The 13490-nt window shown below is 40.3% G+C and overlaps 2 protein-coding genes across 2 annotated transcripts; one reads left to right on the forward strand and one right to left on the reverse strand.

Annotated features, from left to right (window-relative positions):
* Positions 1–1810: 1810 nt before the first annotated feature.
* ipo4 (importin 4) lies at positions 1811–10185 on the forward strand. Its single transcript, XM_072450585.1, has 30 exons — positions 1811–2092; positions 2775–2861; positions 2944–3023; positions 3099–3140; positions 3221–3350; positions 3421–3600; positions 3669–3734; positions 3812–3913; positions 3977–4060; positions 4367–4522; positions 4819–4872; positions 4962–5071; positions 5165–5273; positions 5364–5493; positions 5573–5686; positions 5773–5886; positions 6277–6400; positions 7120–7231; positions 7309–7457; positions 7531–7608; positions 7690–7747; positions 7916–8021; positions 8125–8318; positions 8409–8459; positions 8527–8652; positions 8762–8988; positions 9067–9199; positions 9299–9403; positions 9569–9638; positions 9760–10185. The coding sequence occupies exons 1-30, from the start codon at positions 2027–2029 to the stop codon at positions 9885–9887; spliced, it is 3285 nt and encodes a 1094-aa protein (XP_072306686.1). The 5' UTR covers positions 1811–2026; the 3' UTR covers positions 9888–10185.
* On the reverse strand, positions 9566–12172 carry LOC140364455 (uncharacterized). The gene is made up of 5 exons (XM_072450587.1): positions 12004–12172; positions 11187–11401; positions 11011–11110; positions 10643–10772; positions 9566–10438 (listed from the first exon to the last, which is right to left on the reverse strand). The coding sequence occupies exons 2-5, from the start codon at positions 11279–11281 to the stop codon at positions 10347–10349; spliced, it is 417 nt and encodes a 138-aa protein (XP_072306688.1). The 5' UTR covers positions 11282–11401; positions 12004–12172; the 3' UTR covers positions 9566–10346.
* Between the last annotated feature and the right edge of the window lie 1318 nt (positions 12173–13490).

Raw genomic sequence — 13490 nt, forward strand, 5'->3', positions numbered from 1 at the left:
TTTTCTTACACAAACAACAGCACAACTTGACCCTGCAAAGAAGTTTGTGTGAACAATAATGTGTTTTATTTGCAATTCATGAAAATGAATATAGTTGTTTATCCTGGTCTAATCATAAGTGGTCAAACAAGCAGTGGTGGAAAGTAAATAATTACAAATAGGTTACTTATTGAGTAGATTTTTTGGGTGGAATTTGAGTAGAATTTTACACTTGTACTTGTAATTCACTATAATTCTAAACACATGATTATAATTAGCTACATTTGAAATCAGAGGAGTCACAAGTCCCAATCCATGGCTGTTTCACCATTGTATCTGCCCCAGACAAATACACAACAGTACTGCATTGCCTGCTGGGATTGACCAGAGGATATGCGGAATGCGTGGTCGTAACTGGGCCTGCTTCTTTAATGTCTCTATGATAGATAAGATAATATTGCTAATAATATGTCTGGAATGTTTCACAGTATGGCTTTAAAGTTTTCTATTGGACATTTATTCAATTATACATACTTTTAGAGCTTGGTGTCTGCTGCTTTTCTCCATGAAGACGTTCTAAAACAATAACATGTCCTTGGAAAGTTTAGTAGCAGAAGCTTTTTTTTGCGCTACCTGCACACAGTATTTTTAAAGTTATTTTTGCATATTTCTGTTCTCCTGCTGTTCTTGAACTGTGCGTGAATTTGAATTCCCCTAATGTGGGACAAATAAAGGTTCTCTTATCTCTTAATTCATCAATTTTGGCAGAACTACTTGCTTTCCAGTGGTGGAAAAAGTACTCAATGTTGTTACTTACGTACAGAAACTGGAGCAAAAAAGTATTAAAATATACCTTTAAATATGATGTAAAAATAAAAGTGATTCGCACAGATTTTGAGTACTATTTAAGCGTCCAATCGTGATCTTGATAAATAATTGTCCTGACGACTGGTTACAGAAGTAAGTTTTCTGGTCATTTTTAAAGCCAAATTTTGTTAGCTCATTCCCAATGCTTGGAACTCTAAACATGTAAGTATTTACAAAAGTAAGTATCAATAAACATGCCATTTCACCATAAAACCATGACAAAATACTTTTGAGTTCAGTTTAAAAAGTATTATTAGCTGTATATTTTATTCACCATTCCCCTTGTTGGCCTTTTTAGGGTTGGTGATGGAAACCTTTTGTTCTGTTATAGGCCTGGTTTAGATGACATTTTGAGAACCACTGGCCTAATAAGGGGTGTATGATATTGACAAAAATATAGATATTAATTTACACTATCCCGATAAAAATATTCTGACAATTCTGACAGGTTTAAGTAAAGTAACTAAGTGAGTAAAATGAGTCTACAAAAGTTAATGTTTCCATTTTCATTTTTGATTAGCTTTTATTTTTGCAGCATTTATTTGGTAACACATTCTAATAATTACACTTTTAATAGCTGTAATAAAGCATTTACAAAGACTTAATTCATAAAGAACAATTAGTTTAATGACAAGTCATACTTAATTAAGGCTAATCACGGTGTAAGTATTATAAAATTGCACCTTTTTATATTCAATATTCAAAATTTAGATATATAGATATATATAATCTACTATTTATATAGCCAAATGTCCATGGGTTTTAGAATGACGACGAATTAGGATCCATGCCATAGCAATTGACAACTAAAACAAACAATAATATGTTTTTATTGGGAAAAGTCCTCATGAAGCTGACGTCGCCCTCCTGTCCACATAGGGGCGCTGTGTGTTTTCATGCGCCTCGATGTGACGCGTGTCCCTCTCGGTCCCTTTAAGCGCTCTCACGCGGATCTCTGTCTTCTCCGGTCCGGTCCGGTTCGGCGTGGTCTGTTTTCGGCACGCGGACAGAACCTCAGAACTCTCCAAAAGTGAACACAAAAACAAACGGACTGACTCGGGCATCGGTCCATTCGATCTCTGCTGATTGACATTTGGACACAAGTTGCAACAAACAAACTGTCAAAGTGCTTCTTTTCGGAGACTGTTAAAGAAGAAGAAGGTTCCTTGCCCTGCCGAAGATGACACAAGAACTGGAAAAGCTGCTGTCACAGCTGACAGAGCCTGACAATGCGGTTATTCAGCAGGTAATAAGCTATATTTACTGTGTTTAAGGAGTTAGCTTGGGTAGTAACGGTATTTCATCTGTTGAGCTAACTTATGGTTTAGCTTATGAACATTTTGACATCAAACAATCAACAGAAAAACAGCACATTCGAAATTAATTAGAATGTCCAAAGTCTGTCGTCATTTCCCCCCCCCCATTTGTCTGATGTCTGTCAGTCCAGTCGTTGGTGCAGTTTGTGTCATCATTTTCTTTGTTATAGCCAAAAGTACATTCCAAACTGAGCCGTTAATTGTATCCATGGCAGAAGGGTTGAGGTCTAAGCACATATTTCTTAAATTCAGAGGGATGGTAATGTCAAAAACGACATGGGACAAATTACATAGTTTTCCCACATAATTTCCTCCAAACATGTGATTTTGTGGTTTATTGAGAAATACATATATTTTCCCAATCATCAATGGGAAATTAAAATGACCCTCTTTCACATTTTATTTTTTATATAATTGGTAGAGTTGCTGCCTGAATCAGGTACTACTTTCTCATCTTTCTGAAGAGTTAACGTTTATGAACACAGTCCAGAAACTGTAAACAAGTACATCTGCTTGTGTTTTTATGTCTACATCAACCATATTTAGTCAAAACTCATGTATTGTGTCTCCCAGGCAACTGACATTGCCTTCTTATGTGTCCTAACCTTTCAGGCCACAATTCAGCTCAAACAGGCATTCAAAGACCCTGCCATCATCCCGGCCCTGTGCACGATCATCAGTGGTTCCCAGAGTCCACAGGTATGGTGGGCTTGGGTGGAAAGTCATTGAAACATCTATGTATGAATCTGTGAAGTAATATTTAATGTTTTGTCTCCTGTAGATTCGCCAGACGGCTACAGTGATGCTGAGATTGAGAGTTAAAAAACATTGGAAGAAAATAAGTCCCAATGACAGAGAGAGGTCAGTGGTCATAATGTTTGTTTTTGAGTATGCATAATGGTTTCTTACTCTCTCCTATTTATTTGTCCTGCACAGCCTAAAGGCAGGTGTTTTGCAAGCATTTATGCAAGAAACTGAGTGAGTTTTCTAGTGCACTTTGTTAGAATATTATTCTAATGCAAACATTCAAACTCATCATATTAAAATGTGCATTTCAGACACACTGTGCAGCACTCTCTCTCCCAGCTTTGTGCTGTGATGGTAAAACATGAGACTCCTGACCGCTGGCCCGCTCTGCTGCAGCTCTTGAATCAGGCTACAAAGAGTGATAATCCCCATGACCGACAGGTACGGTCCAGTGACACAGTATAAGAAAAGATGTTTCTCACAAGCTGACTATGTCCTGTTGTCTTTTCAGGTGGGCCTTCTGTTGCTGGCTAAAGTTGTGGAGTCAAACCCTGAGCCGTTCAAGCCTCACTACCTCCAGCTGCTGCAGCTGCTGTCCACTGTCCTGCAGGACCTCAACAACCCCACAGCTCTGTTCTACTGCATCTTAACCATCACCGCTCTGACTCCTTACATTGGCTCAGAGGAGATGGTGAGCCCTCGCACAATTAACCTTTTGTTTTAGATTGGAACATAATTAAACTATATTCTGCTGTCCAGAACCAAATGCGCTCCATGATTCCTAATCTGATCACTGCTTTGAAACCTCTCATCAAATCAAATCAGGTAAACAATGAGCATTATTGATATATTTATCATTATACAATTTCACATATAAAATAATAATACATTGAATGTGTTAGGACCAAGCCAGTGAGGCCATGGAGGTGTTCACTGAGCTTATGGAGAGCGAGGTTTCCATAATTGTGCCACACATCTCAGCTATTGTCAGCTTCTGCCTGGAGGTACTTTGTGTCTGTGTGTCTGTGCGTGCGTTGACCATTATGCTGATCATGCTCTTTGGACAGGTGGGCACTGACACCACTCTGAATGACTCCCTGCGCGTCACGGCTCTGTCCAGTCTCACCTTCCTCATAAAGTTGAAGGGCAAAGTAAGTCGTACTGTATTTTACTTTCTGTGCTGCGTTTAACATCAGAGGGCGCTTCCACACGGGGTCAGCCCCAAAGACCAGGTGTATCTGGTTAAATGTATGTGTCTTATTTCCTGTCTAAGCCTTGCGATGGTTTAACATGTTTTCATAGTTTTTGGGATCACAATAAGATAAACTTATTCATAAATGTTTAGCCTATGGAGTTGGATACTTAAATATCCCCTGGTCAAGTCATTTTTTCTGTTTTTGAATATATATTTTTTGCGAACACGTAGAGGTAACAAACCAAAGCTATTTCTCTTGTAGGTTGTGATAAAGCAGAAACTGCTGAATCCCATTCTGCAGTCCATTTTCCCTTTGCTCACTGCATCGCCCCCTCCTGGTAAAAAGGACCCTGAGGATGAAGAGGATGAGAATAACGATGGTGAAGATGATGACAGTCCTAAACATGTCGCTGCTCAGGTACGGGTGTCACAATTCTGAGATCTCACGATTGGGTTCGATTCACATTTCAGGACATGTGATTTTATTCTTCAAAATAGTAAGTAACTGTAGCCTAATTCAATTTGTTTTTATTTAAAAGTGGGCTTAACTATATTTTAGTTACATTTTGGCTGCATCTTCATAGATCAAAACTGCTGTGTGGTGTGCCGTTTCTTCCTTATTTTCTTTCTCTCAGATCTTGCACATTTAATTTTTGTTTTTCATGTTCTAAAGAAAGAAAGAAGTGACCACTTTATTTTTGTTTATTTTTACAGATTATTGACACTATGGCACTTCACATGCCTCCAGAGAAACTGTTCCAGCAACTGGTAAGTTTGCATAACAATAGTTTTTGTGATGAATGAGTCAATTTCTTCATTCTTGCTTATGTTTCAATTTGTGTTTGTTTATACGTCAGATGCCCCTCACTCAGGCAGCTCTGGCCAGTGAAAACCCCTATCAGAAAAAGGGAGGCCTCATGTGCTTAGCCGTGTTGGCAGAGGGCTGTGCTGACTATATACGCACCAAGTAAAGCCATGTTTGAATCCGCTAATTTACTGCCATCTTTGAACCTAATATGTGATAATGACTCTTAACTTCCTTGCTGTGGTTTGTTGCCAGGATGTTGTCGTCAGTCCTTCAGACGGTTTGCCAGAGTCTTTCAGATGGTGACCAGGTGGTGCGCAGTGCTGGCCTGTTTGCTCTGGGACAGTTCTCAGCGCATTTGCAGGTAGCGTAAATGTTGTTTTTATAATGTAGATCTGTATCTTTGTTTGTTCACTAATAAATATACAAAATGATTCCCTGTTAACGTGAAAAGCCGGACATCAGTAAATATTCCAATGAGCTGATGCCTTTGCTGCTGGGGTACCTGTCGTGTTTGAACCAGGCCAAGGTCGTTCACGTCGCAAAAGCTTTTTATGCCCTGGAAAACTTTATGGAGAGTCTTGGTAAGCTAAAGAAAGACAAAAGTTACCTTTTTTAAGAGAAACACTTGATGTTTCTGTATTCTGTTTGTGTACTTTTCAGGTGCAGATATTGAGCCTTACCTTCCCACAGTGATGGAAACCATGTTGTCTACGCTCAACAATGCAGAAAGCCTCAGGATCAAGGAGCTGGCTGTGTCTGCCATTGGAGCCATAGGTCAAATAATTGAAATACATTGGGGTATTAATAATGTTGCTGCTCAATGTACAATAATTAGACCCTGTTTGAATCCTCTTTTACAGCCAATGCTGCCAAGGAGCTCATGGTTCCCTACTTCGCTCCAGTTATTGAAAGTCTGAAAGGTTTCCTCACGGCCACCTCAGAGGAGATGAGGGGTCTGCAAACTCAGTCTTTGGGTAAGAAAAGTACACTCTACATATTTAAGTATATGCAGCCTACATCTCATTTGCTGCATTAATGAATGTATATATTCCAGGGCTTTGCTTAGTACCTTGCGATGCAATGCGCATCTCGATACAAGGTCCACGATATACATATCCTGATACTTGGAACTTGATATGACGTATGTCCTTTAATAAAAATTGACAAAGTAGAATAACAAAATTAATTGGAATTTCATGTTCATAATGTGCTTAAGAACAGAATACAACGGTCACATTTTCAGCTCCTCAGATTCAGCCTTGCTGCAGCAGTCTATAGGTTCAGAAACATAGAACTCTGTAATTTATTTATATATATATATATATATAAGTACAGCCTTAATGTGTGATTTTCCCCTGCTGTAGACACTCTGTCTGTGTTGGCCCGCACCGTGGGCAAAGACGTCTTCAGTCCACTTGCTACAGAGTGTGTTCGTCTGGGCCTCAACCTCACTGACAACATTGATGATCCTGATCTCAGGCGCTGCACGTACGGCATTTTGCTCAATCTACCTATTTGTTTGGAGATGTATTCTTATTTACTAATTTACACATGACACCTAAACCCACACTACATGAACATTTGCGAGATTTAAGCCCCGATTTTCTTCTTCCCGAGTTCAGGGAGGCGTGACTAGGGATGGACAATGTATCGAACAGGTGATATGAACTAGTCTGGGCTATTTCTCTATCAGCATTTTATTGGTTTCCACAAATTAATGATGGCTGTTCCACAATACATCGGTATTTATAGAGTTTGAAGTGTTATTCAAATAAAATAAAATAAAGAGAGAAAAGGGTGGGAGTAGATCATGGCTTTGCTGTATTTACTGTACATAAATCCTGGAGGATAGATGAAGCTGCTTCAGATTAGCTTGAGTGAACGGGACACAACTTCATGTGAAGCTTTCTGCACAGAGCATACTTTGGATCCACTTCACTGAATGTAACGGAATAATAATTACTTGAATACTTCAGTGTTTCAAAGCGAAAAGGTGTGCTTGCTGTGTTTGCGCACAACTTTTAGCTTGTATCCTAAAGTGCATCGTCTGAAGATGATGGGCGAGTACAATAATACAAAAATCATCTAAATCTTTTCACGTTTGCGCTTTTTGTTTTGCGTTTAAAAATAAAGACTCACAAATGTTGTAGTGTGTGGCGAGCTTTTGTGATATTACTTCTTTGACCAGTCTGCTGTTTGTTTTTCAGATACAGTTTATACTCCGCGGTGTCCACGATCTGTCCCGAGAGCCTGACGCCGCATCTCACTGCCATTACTACTATCATGGTGCTCGCGCTCAAGTCAGACGAGGGAATTACGGTCTGAAGCCAACACACCGCTGTCCCAAGTCTGTGCATGGAACACTACTAAAATGGGCTTTTGCCTGTCTTTTCAAGGCGCATGTTGAGGAAGACAAGACATTTGTGCTCCTGGATGAAGAAGACGACGACGACGACGATGATGATGTTGAGGTGGAGCTTGGTGAGAAAGATGACAATGACTTCCTGGAAGATGACACTGAGCCTGACGTCCAAGAGGCTTCACGGTACATTTACACTATCAAACACAAAACTCCGCCCAAAAACAGAAGGAAGCTAATGCTTTGTCTGATCTTTCAGATTCACTGTTGAAAACGCCTACATTGATGAGAAAGAAGATTCCTGTGAGTCACTCGGAGAGATTGCCTTCAACACTGGGTACGGAAGTGAACATGTCATTTTGGTAATATGGTACTTGTCTCTCATTTGTATAATGTCATCTTGTGTAATTGTGTACAGTGCTGCGTTCCAGCCCTTCCTGGAGTCCTGTTTTCAGCAGGTGTATGAGATGATAGATGTAAGTCCCTGCTCTGCTCAATGGGGTGTATTTACTGTCTGTATTATTGATTATTTTTGTATCTAGTTGTAATAAATCAATCCTAAAATGACATGATTACTGTGCAGCTTGGATGATTCAGAACTAAAGCCTTTAACCTGCAGGTTGATACATTTTCTCTCCTTGTAGTATGCCCACGACGATGTACGCAGGGCAGCAATGGGAGCCATAGGCCAGTTCTGCAGCGCTCAGTATAAGGTGTGGAAGGAAAATCCCACTGATGTCAACTACCTGGGTGAGCTTTTAAAACCTGTTACTGACAATATAATGTTACTCAAAGAGATCCCATAATGTAGACATGTCTATTGAAACACATCTGCTTTTTACCTGTGGTTCAGCTCTACACAAGTTGTTGGATGTGGTAATGCCCTGTCTTATAAAGGCAGTAAAGATTGACGAGGAGCGCCAAGTAGTGATGGGAGTCCTCGACACAATTAACGGTGTCGTAAAATCCTGCCAAGAGGAGGTGTTCAAAAAACCTACGCGTCTCAAAGAAATTTGCAACGCAATTAGGGATGTGCTAAAGAAAAAGGCAAGTTGTACTAAATGCCAGATCCAGGCAAAATCAAATAAATACCTTCGACGTTCCTATCATAATTTTTATGTCCTTTTGTCCGTGTAGACCGCCTGTCAGGACGCTGATTGTGATGATGCAGATGATGAGGAGCAACAGGTTTGTGATGTTGGCTGAAAAAAGCAGCAGAGAAATAAATAAGTGTTACTCATCAGCTTGTTTGCAGGCGGAGTATGATGCCATGCTGCAGGAGTACGCTGGAGAAGGGATCCCCCTGGTGGCAGCTGCTGTCCCTGCAGACGCTTTTGCTCCTTTCCTCAATGAGCTGTTGCCTCTGATCATGAGCAAAGCTGTAAGTTTGTCAAAATGACATAACAAAACAGATGACACAACATAGTACTACAATGAAAAAATCAAGTATTGGTCAACATTTCTGTAAATATGGTGTTTTGTTTTGGCAGAAATCCTCTTGTTCTGTGGCGGAGCGGTCTTTTTCAGTGGGCACCATTGGCGAGTTACTAGCCGCTCTGGTAAAGGCACAGGGCGGTCGAGGGTTGGCGGGACGACTGGCCAACAGGCTGCTCCCTGTTCTGGTTGCTGGGACGAAGGATTCTGATGACGAAGTGCGCAACAACAGCGTCTATGCTCTGGGTTGTTTGGCTGAGGCCGCTGGACCTATTGTAGCATCGTATCCTTCCATCGTTCGATTTATTATACACTTTATGTAGCAAGAATACAAAGACTTTTCCTCAGCGTGTGTGTTCAGGGACTATCCCATGATGCTCTCTGTGTTTTCTAAATTGTTGGCCAACGAAACTGATCTGAGAGTGCGGGACAATCTGTGTGGCGCCCTCTGTAGGATGATCATGGGTAATGCAGATGCCATCCCACTGGAGCAGGTGACTGACTCATTTAACTTTGGTAGTTTTGCACCCTAACCCTAACCCTAAACCCTCCCTAACCCTAACCTGCTTACCATACTGTGATTTGTGTAATAGGTTTTTCCTGCCTTGGTGGCTCGACTCCCGCTCAAAGAAGACATGGAGGAAAACAAGACTGTTTACAACTGTCTGGCAATGCTCTACTGCCGAAATCCTGCTGTGGTAAACTTTGACAGCCTTTTATTCATTATCTAGTCAAATAATATTGAATATTCACGCATTTGAAAAAACTAACGCAATAAGAGTTTTTAGGCAATTTATTTCACATGATTACAAAACACTAGAACAACAGAAACAAAGTCTTTACTTTATACTTTTTTCCCCCAGATTGTGCAGCAGATAAATCCCATCGTAGCAGCTTCAAGCCAGGTCCTGGGCCAAAAAAATGTTGATCAAGGTAAACTTAAAAATCTCTATGTTCTCAGGGCTTTTGTCGACACAGTACTGTCTTTTTTTTTTTTAACAGACACCATGATATTTGTCTTGTTCTTCAGTCTCTACTTCTGTCTTTCCAACAGAGACCCAGGGCACCGTGGTCCTGTTCCTGAGGCAGCTGGCCCAGCAGCACTCAGCAGACTTCCACACAGCAGTGACCGCGCTTCCTGGAGATCAACAGGCCAAGCTCAGTGCAGTCATCTCCTCGTAGCCTCAACAGGCACTGTTTTTGACATGAACTGAACTTAACCCAGCAAACTAAATATAGCACTTCAACCAATGTTCTACAATTAATATTAACCTTTGTATTTATTTGTTTCCTGCATGGGTTGATGTTTTAAGAGTTTGGATTTACCTCTTGTTACAAATGGGGGTTCCAATTGGCCTTATGTATAAAAGCCCAGTTTGCTTTTGTCCCTTTTAACTCCATCTGGACCGACTTGTAATTCAGAACTGATATGAGTGAAATCTCTAGATAAATAGAATTTTGCAGTTGTGTAACCCTTTCAGACTGTTTCTGTTGTAAAGTGTCAATTTACAGCATAGAACCACACAAACAAAATGTACAAAACATACAGTTTACAGTCTACTAACACGATAGTACTGCAGGGCATCACAATGAGCCTGTTGTTGACATGAGGCGACTCATAATTAGCAGTTTGGCGGCCCCTCAGATGTCCCGTTGTGCTCTGGTGCCATTGGAGTGTCTGTTTTCCATTTTCAGCGCCATCGTCATCTGCACTGGCTCGAGTTCATTCTCTCCTGGCAAAGGCACAAGAAACATAAATAACGCCTTCTTAGCGATGATGGGAAAAGTAGTTTGTCATCACATCTGCCTCTTATGAATTAAGTTTTTTTCCGACATGAAGGGTTCCTTTTATAGAACATTTCAAAACAGACATAAGACTATGATCAATAAAAGAAGTCAAGTTTCTAATCTATTGTAGGAGTCATATTTTTTAGCACCTGTGTAATGTTGTTTCCAAGGCATGATGTCCATTCCTGTTCGGCAAAATGAGCGGTCAGTGTGGGCCTCGGTGCTGTACAAAACCTCCTGGAGCGTCTTGTCTCCCGGCTTTTGAGCTTTCACACGAACCTGCAAGTCATAGTTCAATTTCTGTTTTATCACAGTATATTTTGGGTCCCAACAAAGCACAGTAGTTTGAAAACAACAAGCACATCTAAAAGGGACAAAAAGAAGAGACTTAATGAGGTCATCATCCATTTTTTTTGTGCCCACCTTTTCATGAGAGTGACTGAATTCCAGATAAAGTGCAAATTAGTGACCTTCACCACTTCATCTATTATAAGGTAAGACTCATTTTTATTTTTACCTCCAAAATGGTTGTCTCTTTCTCCTTCAGTTTCCCAGCTTTATTCTTCACTTGTGTCTTTGTGGTGTCGACCCAGACCACCCTTTCCTTCACCTCTGACCTGTCAACACAACAAAATCAACACCAAACTCAAATTCAAATCCAAAAAGCATTTCATTTCAGATTTGTAAACGTACTCTTGTATTCCCAGGTCTGCCAGGGTTGTTTCCAGAAAGGGGAAAGGTTGGTGTGCCGGGTCGGGCTGCATTTCAATGGGCAGAGTCACGGCCATGGGGACGTCCCACTCGACTTCCACTCTCACTATGGGCTCCTTGGTGCTGTCCCGGCCTCTGCGTCGCCGCACCTCCTCCTTTTGTGAACTCTTGATCTCGTCGGCCGCCAGCTTGTCAAACTGAAGGGTAATTGAATGTTTCCTGAATGTTATTTTAAGGTTGGATTGCTTTGTTTCTGTTGAGAATTTGCAGTGTCTCCCATAGACTTTTTTGAGACTATGTTGGCACAGTTTATTTTTATTTGAGTCATTTAATTTTCAGTCTGTGGTGTATAAGTATAATTTACTTCCTCTATTTAAGCAACCACCTTTGACCAGTGTTGTCAGATAAAACAATGATAAACAAACTTATTTTGTCATGCCAATGCATAATCCAGGTAGGTGTCTTATTCGTACCCTTGGGTAAATCCAGTTTTTAGACTTTTTTTTTTTTTAAGACTTATTTATAAATGGCCTATAAAACATACAAGATCAAACCAACTTGATTGTACCTAATTGACAACATTATAACTGTAAACGGAAATGTCTAAATCTGAGGAATTGCATGAATTTATAACAGAAAATGTGTGCCACTGTTGACAAAGTATTCACTAATGATAATTTAAGTTGAAATAATACCCAAGAACATGGAAGAGAATAGTTAAAAATCTTAACTGCAATGCAAAAACATATTCAAGAAACTGTTGCTAGTTAAAATTTAAATGAATAATTAATTTTCCCACCTGTGGTTCTTGTTGCGTGCACTTGACCGTTGGTGCCGTTTTGTTTGTTATTCTGAAGGTGGGCGAGCTGTTTCATGCGTCGGTGGTAGCAGATGATTCACAGCTCTGAGGACCCAAAGGCCTGTGCAAAGTGTGAGTTGTTGTGTGTGAAATGTGTTTGGACACTGCCCTCTCAGCCTTTATAAGCAGTCGGTGTCTGCGTGCGTTATGTGGCGCACAGATGCAAAGTATATTAGACTGTCAGAGCGCTGATGGACTAAGTTGCCTTTCTGACCGGGACATGTTGAAGTCACTGTGTCATAGTGATGTGACCGGTGTCAGATCTACTTTTATAAATGCCTTTTTAATTATTAGATCAAGCAAATTTTTAATGTGATGTAGAAGTTCTGGTCAAGGTCCCAGGACAAGATATTGAGGTCCCCAGATTCTCCTGACAGGTGTGCTACTGTGGCATAGTTGCAGCAAGGATGTTCTGAGTTCATCCATCCATCCATCCATCCATTTTCTACCGCTTGTTCCCTTTCGGGGTCGCGGGTGACTGGAGCCTATCCCAGTGACTTCGGGCCTTAGGCGGGGTACACCCTGGACAGTGGCCAACTTGTCGCAGGGCCAACTGTTCTGAGTTCAATTCCCTGCAAAAGAGTCAGATTCACAGGGGAATTTCCTTCTTTAAATAAAGATATAAAAAGTTGACCGTATATGTTTTTTAATAACTCATTGTCTCAGTGTCTAGTATCCTGAGCCCGCAATTCCTGAAGGTGCTTCTCTGAAGTATCCAATTAATCCTTATGAGCCAAAATAAACCTGGGAAAAACATGTAAACTTAGAAAAATGTATTGATTGGGGCATGAGTCAACAAATATTTCCCCATAGGCATGACTAAACCAAATCCTACTTTTGCAGAATTGGCATTATATGAATCATTTTGAGGTATTTTTATGTTTTCACCATACATGGATTGCAAGAGGTTGAATGTGCTACACAAAGACAAAAGGTGTTTTTTGTTTCAGATTTGTACAGAGATTGTATGCTAATGTCTTCTCATTCCTTGAATGCTTCAGCTGATCATATTTTTGATGTATGGCAATTCACACTTGAATGTTGCATGTGCATCAGGCCAATCGAATACGCCCGAGACTCGAGCTCCAGATGGTTGTTGTGGATTGCAGACGTTGTGCTAGATTCTAAAGGCTGCTATTATTATAAATAGTTACATATGTAGAGAGCCATACATCAGGCCTGCAGAAAGGATTGAGTGGGAATGTAAATATAAGTTAATTCACTCATTCACTCAGTTTCTTCCATCCATGGGTTTCAGTTCAAATCCAACAATATTTCTTAAATGGGAACAAATCATATGAATGAAACACACAAATAAATTCTTCAAAATGGATTGAAACATTTGAGTTTGGATTGAAAATAAAATGCATGTCTTTAAGAAGAATGGTCTTTCTCTGAAAAGATGCTTGTTGTGTTTAACCACTACA

This window comes from Eucyclogobius newberryi, unplaced genomic scaffold (assembly GCF_026437365.1).
Source record: "Eucyclogobius newberryi isolate DKJ021-1_F unplaced genomic scaffold, fEucNew1.0.hap1 SCAF_18, whole genome shotgun sequence".
NCBI classification, from domain to species: domain Eukaryota; kingdom Metazoa; phylum Chordata; class Actinopteri; order Gobiiformes; family Gobiidae; genus Eucyclogobius; species Eucyclogobius newberryi.